This window comes from Podarcis melisellensis (assembly GCF_964234715.1).
Source record: "Podarcis melisellensis genome assembly, chromosome: 12".
Taxonomy (NCBI): domain Eukaryota; kingdom Metazoa; phylum Chordata; class Lepidosauria; order Squamata; family Lacertidae; genus Podarcis; species Podarcis melisellensis.
In genome coordinates, this window is record NC_138544.1 from 34,704,734 (window position 1) to 34,718,946 (window position 14,213).

Genomic DNA, 14,213 nt, shown 5'->3' on the forward strand with positions numbered 1-14,213 from the left:
GTCAGTGCAGCAGATACTGAGCTAGCTGGGCCAATGGTCTAAGGCAGCTTCCTATGTTCCTATATAATATATTATTTCCACAAGGTCTCTCACTGAGGGATGGATTAATAATATAGTTTGAAGCGAGAGGTGTGTGTGTCTGTGTGTGTGTTTATGAAACACACACACCAGCACAACCAGATGTTTTCATCTGCCTCTGATACAACAAAACATATCTTTCCCTTATCAATCTCTACAGCCACAGCAGGAGCTGTAACTCTCCAGCGGTTTGACTTCACCCCCAAAGGCACAGTCTTCCATTGTCTGCTGATACAGACGGATGCCAACCATACATATACATGAAAGAATGCACGCATGCACACACGCACACCCCACTTCAAACTGTATGTATAATGATGTACAATAAAATCAATCCAGTAAATGTTCAATAGAAAGCAGGCAACAGGCTTAACATAACTGCATGCTTTCCTATTTGTGAGTTTTCTATTCTTCACTGTTAAAGTATCACCTCAGGCCCTTACCTCTTCTTGGTGATCGTTATTTTCTCTCTAAAACCTCAAACAGGTCATTAAAACTTAAACATACTGAGCACACCACACCCTGATGCCTGTCTACTGGCTTTCTTTCCCCTGATCTTTTATTATCTGTCCTCATCACTTTAGGTATCTATATTAGTTACTGGAAGCCCTCCACCATATAAACTCAGTGCTAGCTACACACAAAAGATTACAACTATAAAAAGAACCCAACATCAATACAAATGCAAATGAAGCATTTATATAGTACTTCAAATTATTCTAAGCATATTATTGTGTAATCTGTATTCCATATAGTCAAGCAAGTCAGTATTATTATATCCACATTGCGGTTGGGGATGGGGTGAAGCTATGAGACAGAGGCTTGCCAAGGGCTACCTAGTTGAGTCTATCATGGACAGGACATTTCAGTCAGGGACATATCAGTTCTTAGGCTAAGGGAATTCTCATACTAGAGGTCTTTCTGGTTGGAATTGTCTGCATTTGTGTGTTAAATATTTCACCTTTAAGAAATTCCCATCCAACTCAGACTCCTTTTTCTTTGAGTATTTCTAACCATGGAATCTCACCCAGTAGCTCCTTAAGCTTTTTGAAATCAACCTTCTTAAAGTCTAGAGCGCATGTCTGACTACACCCAACTTCCCCTTACATCTTCTATAGCGAACCCCAAGAGAACAGGATCACTTTCTCCTATGGTTACCAGTACTTCCACTTCACCCTTCTCAAGTGACTGTCAGAGTTGGGGGTGGCTGGAACTACTTTGCAGTGATTCTGGTTCTACTTGGGTTATCGTTTCCTGAGGGTGATGCTTGGGGTGTTCACTTCAGCCCCATGGAGACTTCAATGCTGCGTTCCTCAGGGTTTGATTTAATCCTCTATGCTGTTTAATATCTACATAAAGCTCCTGAGTGGGGTCAGAGTTTTGGAGTATGTTGTCAGGAATATGCTGACGACCCACTGCTCTACTTCTTAACTTCACTACATCAAAAACAACAACAAGCCAATGGTATTCTGGTTCAAAAACCAAGTGAAAAACTTCAACACAAATCATTCAAGAGACAAACCCATTAGGTTTTGAAGCTATAAATGAGCTGATTTAGCAAGAATTTTCTGTCAGAGGTAGCTGCTGCAGCTGACGGGTAGAAGAAGTAGATATTTTCCATCACATAAAAAACAAGAGTGAAATAAACTAGAAAGCACAAGCATAAACTAGAAGGCACAAACTAGAAACCAACTTAATAGGCTCAGCTACGCTATGTAAAATACAATATTACTGGATAAATTATTTTTAACAAAGTTTAAAAACAGCACACACACGTACACCCCATTAGCAAACTTGTTATGTAATGCTAATCTGACATGGCGTTTTTGTTCTTGCAGCAAATGTAAAGATAAACAGATGGCTTCATTTTAATTCAATTCCCAAAGAGTTTTGAGCAAGCATTCTAGCATATGATGCAAGAATCTAACGTTGGGATGAATGCCCTTATTGTTTGTCTAGAATCTAGATGCATGTTTCTATAGGACGATAAGTTGTTGTTTATTTCAATATTGTACAATTTCACCTATTAGATGTTAGGATAGCTAGAGGAAACAGAGGAAAAAAGAAGTTACAGCAAAAGGCAAGAAGTCAATTTCTCCATACTAAGCATCACTCTAAGTGAGAGGTTCACATGTTCTCCCTTGCTCCCCCCCCAAACACATGTTGCAGTTATAATTGTCAATAATAGCCAAGTCAATATTCACTTGCAAAAGTAATGAAACTATGGAAAGATAGTCTGGCAAAAATCCAAATTCTCCCCTCTACCCCAGCTGTCCTTTTAGAGAAAGCATTTCCCACTTTTGCACTGCACATCTTATCATCAAATCAAAGCTCATACAACTTCAAAAGCTTATCTTCTTCATCTTAATGAATGCAGTTTGACAGTAAGGTCACAGCACATTAAACACACAAAACTGTAACAAGAATTAGGAGCTTGGTTAGAGGAAACAAATTAGTCTTGCATCAAGTTTGGATTACCCAGGTTCATGCAATCATTCCAAAGACAGTATTACACTAACATATTGGGTGGTATTCAACCAAGCAGACCCACCAAAATTAATGGAACTAATTTATTCTTCTTAATTTCAATTGAGTAAAACTACTCTGAGTAAAACTACACTGAATACCAATTTTCTCTGTGCTTCTGAAGGAATCATTATCACTCAATAAGGATTATGCTATTATAGCTAAGTCTATATTCTGGAGGTTACCTACACTTTAGCAACATTGAATGCCAAATAACATGTGAAGTGTAGAAGGCAAAAGGGCTGAATATGCCAAAAGCAAGCCAAAGGCAATTCCTGAGCAATGTTTGTTTTGCATCCCTTCCAGTACTACAACATTATTATCATTAACCATATTATTATTTGAAGGGGATTGCCATTCAATTTGGCTGCAGTTATGGGATATATGGGAACAGGACCATTCCATCAATTCTACTGAAAGACCAACTCCTTAGAGCTGCTCCAGTTCCTGAATATTTTCCATTCCAGATGGTTATTATAAGAAGTACAGTATTTTACTTCAAAAACTGGCAACTAAGTTTTCTATTGTCCTCTTCCTTCCCATCCTGAACAGAGGCTGGCTTGTTGTAAATAATTATATATACATCACTCTCGTTTTTTTTGAAGTCATTTTGTTGAAGAGTGGGATAAAAATGCTCTATATAAGCGAATAATAAATACCATTAATGTGTTGCCCCCTTTAAGAATCAGGCTCTATGTAATAGTTAATTCTGTTCAAAAATTATTTTTAATTATCAATAAAAATTATATATATATTTGTTATTTAATGCTTAATAATTGATTAATGAAATATTGATTGATAGACGTAATATTGTTGTGGAAGGGGAAAGCAGGACTCAGTAGGTGGAGTTAGTTGACATCAGTTCCAAACGTCTGAGTAAGTCTAGGCAAATCCCGCTTCAAAACATTCTAAATCACTGCCCTATATAACTGAATAAAGATTTGAGAATACCTTTAAATGCCTTAAAACCCTCAAAAATAAGCACTTCGAGTGGGGGAGGGGGAAGAAGCCTGTCATGCATCAAGGGGTAGGGTGAAAGTTGTGAAAAGATGGATTTGTATTTATTCAATTGGGGTCAAAGTGCAACACACTTTGGATGCTTCAGCTTTAGTTACACTACCTTAATTGGGGCAAGTGGCAAGAGTAAAATAGGTATGTTTAACCCTTAAAAGGAGGATAGACACCTTTCAAAAGCTGGCAGGAAGCAGTGTGTGTGTGTGTGTGTGTGTGTGTGTGTGTGTGTGTACACACAGTTGTACCTTGGTTCTCGAACGCCCTGTGACTCGAACGTTTTGGCTCCCGAACGCCACAAAGATTTTTTGGAAGCCAAACATCCAACACAGCTTACGTGTATCCCAATTGAGTGCAGGAAGCTCCTGCAGCCAATCGGAAGTTGTGCCTTGGTTTTCAAACATTTTCGGAACGGAATTCCAGAACAGATTCTGTTCGAGAAATGAGGTATAGGGGGAGGGGGTGGTTTGTCATACTACATGTGACTTCACCTATTTGTTTAACTCTGTTCTTTTCCAATTACATATGAAGCTCAAGAGGTGTGTTTCAGAGCAACAGTGGGTCTGGGTGAGGGAGACTAGACTGTTCAATTTCCCAAAGCGCTGTAACCAATTCCCATTTCCTCCCACCTAGACTCCAAGATCAGAAATGAGGCTAGCGGAAGCATTAAAAATTCTGTCCTGCCCTTCTGCTTAACCAATGCCTCTAAGGCAGCTCACAAAATTCTTTAATACAAGAGTTCAACAGAGTAAAGCAACTACACAACACAAAATCCATGAAGAAAAAGATAACTAATTTTAAGTTCTGCCAAAGCTTTGATAAATAAAATACAAGCCTAAGAAAAGAGAACACTAAAGATAACAAACTTGGAGAATACACAGAAGACAAAATCTGAAGTTTGAAAAATGAACCAGAAAGCAACCATTTTTTTTCTAGGCAATGTTTGTGATTTTGAAAAATACTAAACAACAACGTTCTCACACTATGGGTAAGACTCTTAGCAGATGTCCTGGCTCACATCCTTGGACAAAAGACTCAGAATCCCCTTTCAAGAAATCCTGGAAGGTTTGTTTTTGTTTTTTTTACTAATTCAACATGCAATCTCTGCATCAGCTCAAAACACATGTGACACGTTCAAAAGGCAGAATCTAGGATACATGGATTGCCTTAAGCAAAGACATTGTCCGAATATGTGATATGCCTTTCTGATTGAGCTTGCAAGCAAGTGCTCCTACAGCAGGGGCTGGGTCTGTTCACACTTGCAATGACAAGTCCTTTGAGATGGGACTCGAGTCCAATCTTCTGACACCCTCCACCTTTGATCTGGTCACCTATGTTGATTGGCTAGCCAGCTCCTTGGCTACCATAGGAACCTCACTCCCTGGACACTTAGTGAGGTGGCAACTGGTTCAACTGGTTCTAACTGCCTTACTGAGGTAGAGCCCTCATCCAGATCACTGTTTGAACTTTCTTAACCACTGTCCACCTCAAGGTGGCTACATGTTAGTGTTTTTAATAATAATAATGATGATGATGATGATGATGATGATGTGTTCATCTAGAATAAATTGCACCAATCATGGGGATGAACAATACATCTGAATAAAAAGGTTAAAACTATAGATGTTTGGATCTAGTTATATAGTGGTGCAAAATTTTAATGGAAAAAGCAAAAAGGCAGTAATTCCAAGCCTAACTATGAAGCCATGCAAAAGCAACACCCACCAGTTTTATGTTTGAACAAAGGTAAATAGCTAAGCTGTATTTCATTTTATGCAACTCCATCTTATTTTAAGCTGTGACTGCCTTTTGAAACAAATAATTGCTATTAAGTAACAGATACAATTTCAACAAACTATTTTCATCTGCATCCCCATCATTTATCCTCATTGTGATTGACATTTGTGTCGCATTGGTGACAGAATATATCTATTGAACACTGTAATAGTATCCCAGGAAATGTGTTTAGATTTTTAGCATGTTAATATGTATGAACCTCTTTGACTGGTGATTAATTATTTATGTTCTTAGAAGGGCTATTTTGGAAATTTGCAGGTTATGCTTAGTGTGTTTTCTACCCAGAGTTTATAAAATGTGGAATTCAGTTTTGAATTATCTAAGGCTGAGAAAGAAGCATTTTTACAAGAACACAGATAATTGTCATGTACTGCACTTCTAATTCTGCATTTTGTCTCTGAAGAGATTATGGCAAATAGGTTGGGAAGAGAATCCTAAAAGTATGAGGAAGCTGATTAAAATTTTGATGAAAAAGAAAAAGATAATTTTAGTATCCCTACTCTTCCATGAGATTTGTATCATCATGCTAATGATGGCACTGAAATTCTGAGTGGGCAATTTTTCATTAAGTTTTTCTTATTCTCCACTCAAAGTTTCAGCTTACAAGTGCTGTTGGGTTTTTTTGTCAGACAACATGAAAAGTTTCTTGAACTATAGCTATTTAGCCTGCAGCAACTTTTTGCTGTCTGAACTTTGGCGAGAAAGAGTCAGAAAGGTTGTAAAACAAGTGTGGGAAACAAATACTGATACTTAGCTTTTAGTATACAAAAGCCCTAAAGAGGCTGAACTTCTAGGGTTGTAAAACAAAATATATCTACTGAAGCCATTTAAGGCTACATTTTTATATACATTTTTATAAGTGGATATATTTTATATCCACTTACTTGGGAGTATGTCCACATGAACTCAAAGCAATTTACAGCCCATCCTATACAAGAGTATTCACAAGTATGTATGTTTTTTTAAAAAAAAAGTGTGTGGGGGGGTGCAAATTAGAATTCCACCAGAAAAAAATGCTGGTCACAATTAAGATAGCATTCAGCTGAAATTGAGCTAAAAAAAATCTTTGGGTTAATCTTTGGGTCAAAAAAGAACACTAAATCAATGTTGACATCCTGAACATTATGTCTGTCCTGGAAGCCACCAAGCAGTAAGTCCTTTTTAATGTATCTTAATTTACAGACATAATCTTACTAGTGGAGCACCCTACTATTCAAAAAATTACTACTACTTCTATTAAGCTATCAAACTCACTATGCAAATCAGACTGAAAATTGAGCCCTAGAAGGAATGTTGCCGATTCCGAACACAACACATAAATCTATTTTTAAGGTACAATATTTGCTTATTGTGCCAAAATGTTCAGCAGCAGAACCAAAGCCTGCCAGATTGGGTGCACAACCCTCATGCATCCAATGAATGTAGAAAGTAGGCTTTAGCTGATAGACGGTAGAGCTTGAAGCCTGCTGATTCAGGCACACATGGTACTTTCAGTCTCAAAGTCAGGACTTCAAAGTGCTCCAAAAAGGCACCAAAAAGGTTCCCCACCCCTACCCTAAAGCAACATTTGAGCTAAATTCCCTCAAGTGTTCCTGTTCTAGAAGGACTTACTTCCCAAGCACAGAGATGTATCTTATAGACATGGTTAGAGACACATGTCCTGAACATGTATGGTAAAACCCTCTAAACACACATTTTTAATCTTCTAACTAGCAATACACACTACTTCAGAGGTTGCTTCTTGAAAACTTGCACTTCTATATATTTTCCAATACTTTTGTGTGACTTAACATATGAGCTATTATTAATGGACTGCAGCCAAGTTAAATTTATTCTCAGTTAGGGTGCTACTTCACAGCAAGCAGTTCTCTTAACCAACAATGTGAACTCCCACTGGCATTTCTGCACCTCCGCAAATGCATACATACTGTCATGTACACCTGATACCAGTTCTTATATAAGCTAGCAATAAAGAAGCACAGATTTGTTTTATTTCATGTCAACTCCCACACAACAGGGTGCTTTTGGTTTTTAAGTAGCAATTCTCCTCCTACAAGAAACATAACCATATAATTTGAGAAACCCAAGGTTCTCCAGCAACAAGAAGCTGAAAAGATGTATGTTGCAATTAGAAAGGAGGAAGAGAAAACCAAGAGCAGTAAATAAAGAAACAAGTGTACCTTCCCTGATGGCTGTAAACGGAGTGCCTTCCTCCTCTTGAAGTCTAATCACCTTTAGCGCCACCAACTTTCCATTTACCCTGGAGTAATGCAAACAAAACATTACACAAACAAAATTAGGTTTAGCACATTTCAATAATAGGCTTTTCTATGTACAGAACATCCTATTTCTCTGGTCCAACTTCTGCCATCCATAAAAGCAAGATACTAGCAGCTTTGAAATATTCAACTTATCAAATCTTTATCTCAGGTATTTATCCCAAATTATAGCATTAAAATAAAATGCTTTACACAGTTAGAGTAATGAACTGATGACCTTCATTCGCCCCACATTCCGAGCTTTCATTTTTTAAATCTCTAGTCCTCATAAAAATAAATTTATGAAGCAAAATTTGCAGGTGACCTTATAAGCAGTTTTTGTTATTTTTGGGGGAAATGTGCTGACATGCTTGCTCCCTAGTTGTCAATGTTTCTGTGAGTTGTGATTGATAAGTTCTAAATAATTTTGGGTTACTTCACAACACTGAGTATCTCTGCTATATGATTCACCTCCCCATAGCTTTTTGGATAGAACAATTTTGCTGTAATTTGAGAGAGGCTTCAAGATTCAACTGATCATGGATAACTTGAGGACTGACCTTTGTTATTATTTATATGACCTATCATTATGAATTAAGACCTGACCTAAAAATTTTATTATTGGGGGATGTGGGGTGAATAGTTATTCAATCAGGTTTTCAGGTGGTTGAAAACAAACTGATTCAGTTAAAAGCAATATTGGTGTGATTTTGCTTTTCCAGCTGTTTCTACTGATGCAATTCTAAATCCCCTCATGCCTTGTGAAACATGCAGATGTGGCTATCACAATATTTCCTTACAGCCAATAAAGGACAATTTGAGATGCTGAAAATGAACTACGCAGCCTATTAAAATCTGCTTGTACATTTGGAATGTAATCTGATCAGTATTTCCCAATAGTTTTTTCCATGTTTTTGGATGTTCTTAATTAAAAAAAAAAGTTTTAGATTCCTTTATTTTCAATTGCTTTGTTTTGTTGCCTTGATTACCACCCTCGGCTCCTTCGGGAGGGTGGGATAGAAGTTTGATAAGCAGACACCATCCAGACTGGTTTACTTGATGCATACCTCTTGAGCATTTGATTATTAAATAGCCATTGTTTGTAGGGCCACTATAGTGGAAAGAATCTGAGAAGAATAACAGTTCTTATAATCTTTTGGACTAATTAATATAATCAAGACAAAAGATGTGTATAGTTGAAATGTTACATCACCCACCCTGATTACTACAATATTTTCCTCTTATGTCTGTTCTTGTCTTCTTACTTCTATCCAGAACTCTGATACAAAAAGCTTTCATCACCCTATTAATTCAGACCAGACAATGCTTTTCCCAAAGGCCCCTATGCTGGCTTCCTATCAAATGAAACACATATTCTTTATCCTTAGCTTCCATGGCCTTCCTCCTCTGTTCCCCCACAACCAGTCTCTGTCCCCATATATTCTTGTCTAGGACCTTCACTTTTCCAGCTCCACCAGCTTCAGCTGAGGAAAGGCTTACACTGACTTGCAACCTTTTATTTAAAAAGGAAAGAACCATGCTGTTTCTTTATTGACTTCAGGCTGACAAGAGAAGCCATATGTAAAAAACATGCTGGAGCTGTGCTTCCTCCCTTTATGTTTTATGGGTCTGAAAGGCTTTGGAAAGGCATGTTGCAATTTAGCATGTGGTCTGATTTCAAGCAAGCAGATGAGAACACACACCAAGTAAGGCTGAGGCATGCCCCACGTGCCGATAGTTGGACATGTGCAGACACATTTTTTTACAAAGTTTTCCTTCTTTTTCGGTGAGTGGGCAAACAGCTGCATGAAACGGGCCCACATACATAACATACATAGGCAGATGCACACCTACCACCTCACTATGATAAAGTAACGTTAACATAAAACTTTTCTAATAATTGGCTTTTCTCTTGAAAATTTACTTTGTGTATAACCTCTTAGTTATGAAAAATAATGGGCTGCAGCCAGAAACCAATACTACAACACAACTGGAACTGAAAGTGTTATATAAATGGTTCAAAAAAACTAAAAGCATTTTCTTCCAAAACATAACTGTAGGTCACAGGCCTGCCAATATTGCTCTTTTGGCATTACTGCACTTAGTAATATCCTACACTTAGCACAACAATAATGGGAAATGGGAAGAGGCTTGTATTGAATACTCTTCTTCATTCTCTCTACATACTAAAAACACTAGATTTAAAGTTCAATCTAAAAAAACAATTCAAAATGGTTACTTACTACTCCTACCTCACAATATATTTTATTTTAAAATAGTGGAATTGTTTATGAAGCAGCTGGTCTGCATCACAAGTATGTAAATGTACATGATAAAAATGTACTTACTTGCTTTTCCCTTTATATACTGTGGCATATGAGCCTTCTCCCAGTTTTTCCAGTTTTTCATAAGAGTCTGCTTTTCCAAACTTGGGACTTGTTGGCTAAGTAAGAAAAGAAACGGAGAGATTAAAATTTTCAGCACTCACACACTACCATTAACTGTGTTGAGCCAACCCTATGAAGAACAACTGTTATTACCAAAACTAATGAGATTATACTTTGGATATTTAATGCCTGACATTGTCAGGTACCAAGGGCAATGTCTAACGATATCCATTTAAATATCACTCAGCACTCCAGATGTTCACTGCCTATTTCAACAGTATTCCTATATCAGTGGAGATGTCAGAAAGACTTAGCCCATGCAGAAGAATGAAATTTGGATTTGCTGCAGAATTTCTGTAAAGATGAGATTAACGAACAGCTGTACCAAGATGTCCAATTGAGCATGCTTTATTCACTAGACAGCATAACCAAAGTAATTTTTATTATTATTAATTGAACTTCTAAACCACTGTTCATCTAGGTGTGTCCCAGTTTACAATTATAAAATACAAATAAATTAACCATTTCAAACAGTAAAACCAAAATGTGAAAAAAGGGAAACAAAAGAAGCACATCAGCAGACACAATAACCCCTGTACTCCAGGCCCTGAGTAGTCTAATCAGCTCCTCCAAAGGTCTTGATGACAGATGTGTTTTTGTCTGGCGCCAGAAGCCCAACAAAATAAGAAACCAACTACTCCACCAGGGGAAGGGAATACCACAATCAGGCACCACTACAGAAACCCATCCCTGTTGATAGATCACTGACTAGGGCCCACTCTGCTGACCTCTATGTCTGGGTTAGCTGGTACAGGGACAAGCACTCCATCCAATAGTTGGGTCACAAGCCATTTAGCAATGTATATGTAAATGCTATAAACTTGCTCAGTAGGCAGCAAATCCAAATTTCATACTGTATGAACTAACACTTTCCAATATCTCCAGAGGTAGTGTTAAAATCAGCATTGATCATCTGGAGTGCTCCTATTTAGATGGAACTTATTCAACATCATTGTCCTTGGCATATAACAATGAAGTCCTTCCTTCCCAAGGCAACCAGAACATTGCAAAAAGCTTTGATACATTTAACGACATGGGGAATCAAAGCCAAGTTTTTGAGCATGGATTGATTTCTAAACATTTATTTCAAATGTTTCTTGACAAGTTGGGGAAGGGAACCTATGGTCCAAGCCACTTGACTTTGCCCTAGGCCATATTTCCTTCCTAAGGTTTAGCAGCCCTGCTCTGCACTCTCCTGAAGTGCTTTTGAAGGACTGTAATGTGTTCTTCTACTGCAATAATACATTTTGCTTGCCAGGCTAGAAAGATGTGGGCATAAAAACCAGGGCCAAATCTCGGTTTCTGTGGGCGCTTGGGCACTGGTTGCCGGTGAACTCCTAGTCTGCTTGCTTTCATCTTCAAACCATACTTCTCCCTCTTGGCCTCACCCTTTTAAAGTAAAACATAATCTTAACCAATATAGCAACTCCCGATTGTCAAAGAAAAACATCATGAAACATTGGACTTTTGATATGATTGTCTTTTCCTCTTAATTGACTAAATGAATACACCACCCCATGCATCTAAAATTAGCCTTTGGGTCTCCCTACTATCCCTCTCACTTTACATGTCCTTTTGAGGAGATAAAAACATAACATTTTTGTACATTTTACATTATTTTCTGTCCTGGGATACATTTCAAATAATCCTGGCTTAGCACTGTATATGAAATAGTCTGGTTTACAAATAACTCTGGCCAATTGCTAAGCACGCTGGCTTGTTCATCTAAATATTTATTATTTGTCTATCACTGAAATTACTCATATTAGACTAGTTCTAAGCAATACAGTGACTGTTAGCAACAGCTACAGAATACTGAAAAAGTACTCAATATTTTTCTTTAAGGTCCTGTTCCACATGCCAATTAGCTACTGAACACTGTGAGTCTCAATGCTGGATTTGAGAGCCAGTGGCAACCCTGTGAACAGGAACAAGGTTGCCTGGTAGTCACTATGTCATTTGTGGCTAATGACATTTAGCCCTTTAGTTTTAATAACAGAAATGTTTGTTACAGCATGATCATCTCATTCGGTACTCATAATCCAGGATTTAAATATGAACCAAAGATAACAAGGTTCCTCAATGGTTACTCCCTAGATTAATTTCAGTTAGCATGTAAATTAAGAATTGCTACTTTCAACTAGCTGAAAGAGAATAGCTAAAAGTTAAGCTAATTGATGAGTAATGCATGAAGCATGTTGAATTTGCCCAACAGCATTATATTTTTCCAAATGCAGTGAGTGGGTTTCTTTTCCATTAAGGCACAGAATCACTAGGGGCAGGAGATGCTTTTGAGGACTAGGCTGCCTGTACCAGAAGGACACAGTACATTTTTTTAAGGATCAATTTTCACTGGCAGATCAACTCTAAAAAGAGCACTTTTATAGCATGCAAAGGGGTATTTTAGCAAACATTTCTTAAAACACACATTTATTTCAACAAATACCACTATGTGTATATTTTCCTTTGCAATGATGACTAATCTCAGGAAACGTAGCACTACTCCAAAATGTCCAGAATTCTGAAATAATCTTTATCATGAAATTCCACTGACATAAATCAGAGGTTTATACATTTGAAAATTAAGTCTGCTTTATTTGCTCAAATATTTTATGGGAGCTAACAATTTAGCAGCAGAAATGGCCACCACTCCTGCTCTGCTTTTTTCTCTACTATTGGCTGCCCTGAAACACCAGCTTGATGAACTAAGGAATCTCATGGTATCTCATAAAAACAAACATCACTACCTTTCTCATAAACAAGTATTAGAGTTTGAAAATAACAATGTTGTTCCAGAGCGCTAGAAAACGACCGTGAAAGGAAAATTCTGTGAAAGTCAGATTTTAATTTTCAACCAAATACTTTGCTTGTAATTTTTCACTAGTATACGTCAAAAAGTTGACAGCTGAAAATGTTAATCAGTTAGTCAAAAGTTTCTTAAACTTTTTAAATTGTTAACTGATTAATTAACTATTTAATTCCCATGACCATTTGTACATGTTTGACCATTTGTATATATTATTTATTAAGCAATCCCTGTTTTGATCTGCACATTATTCAATACAGCAAAAAAAAAAAAATTATCTGATGCAACTTTTTCATACAGGTACATATATATAAATAGGAAAACAGGCCTAATGACCTGTGGAATTCATCATTCAGCACTCAATGTACTTGGTAAGACAACAAAATCGTAGCCCTTCTACAAAGCACTGTATGCTGTTATGAAGAACCCAGAAGGAGACACATGCAAGATTTAATTGACTGTCATTTTTTAAAAAGTAGCTGTAGAGGGTGCAAAAATGATTATCTCTCCCCGCCCCCCCAAATATCTCAATCCATGCTTGTAGGATATGCAAGGCTTATGAATGAGTGGTTGTAATTTGAATTAAAGGATGAAAGAACAGCAGTTGCTTCAAATGACCAGGAAAGGGCTGGGTCTTATTTATGTACTCTAGACTTACGGTGATTTCTTTACTGCATTCCTCAGGTTTTCCAACAGGGGGTTCAGACACCTCGCTGGAAATGGCATCTGGTCCCTCTGCTACAGAACTCAAGATGGTGGTTGATTCCCCTGCCCTTGAATCACATATCTCTTCTGAAACAGAAGGGCTGAGGGGGGGCTTCATGTCGTGAGAATTCATGAGTGGTGTTTCCCATTACAAAGGAGACAACACTTGTGTGTAAACTCCACTCCCCCCCCACACCTATGCACTTTACCTCAGAAACAGCCTCTGGGGTATTTTTAAGCTTTTCAAAGAACAGATTAGAACACCTTAAGAGGGTAAAATAACACCACCTCAGGAAGCCTTTTTAAAAACAATGAATTAAAAAACAAACAAACCCCAAACCCCACATGTGCCTTGCGTCAGCTTAAATGCACATTTAATTTTATTTACGTATCATTAAAAACATTTATAAATGTTTTTAAATGGCTTCCTTCACTGGGTAAAGTTCACAAAGAACAATTGCAAAGATCTGGGCCTCTGCTCCTATTTATTTTGTCAACAAAGGCAACATTTAAGTGCCCGTGCATCTCTACAACTAACACTATAATTTATTTTCTACTCTAAAATTAGAGTACATAATAAGCCTT

The 14,213-nt window shown here is 37.4% G+C and overlaps 1 protein-coding gene across 6 annotated transcripts in view; it reads right to left on the bottom strand.

The window, feature by feature from the left end:
- Positions 1 to 14,213, bottom strand: part of CDK14 (cyclin dependent kinase 14) — a 232,342-nt gene that overhangs the window by 141,262 nt on the left and 76,867 nt on the right. For 5 of the 6 annotated variants that reach the window (XM_081882549.1, XM_081882552.1, XM_081882551.1 and 2 more), the window contains 2 exons: positions 10,019 to 10,113; positions 7,593 to 7,672 (listed from right to left, as the gene is read on the bottom strand). In XM_081882549.1, coding sequence (XP_081738675.1) covers positions 7,593 to 7,672; positions 10,019 to 10,113 — 175 coding nt within the window. Of the gene's footprint in view, positions 1 to 7,592; positions 7,673 to 10,018; positions 10,114 to 13,581 lie in introns of all 6 variants that reach the window. The other variant, XM_081882553.1, reaches the window with a different exon arrangement.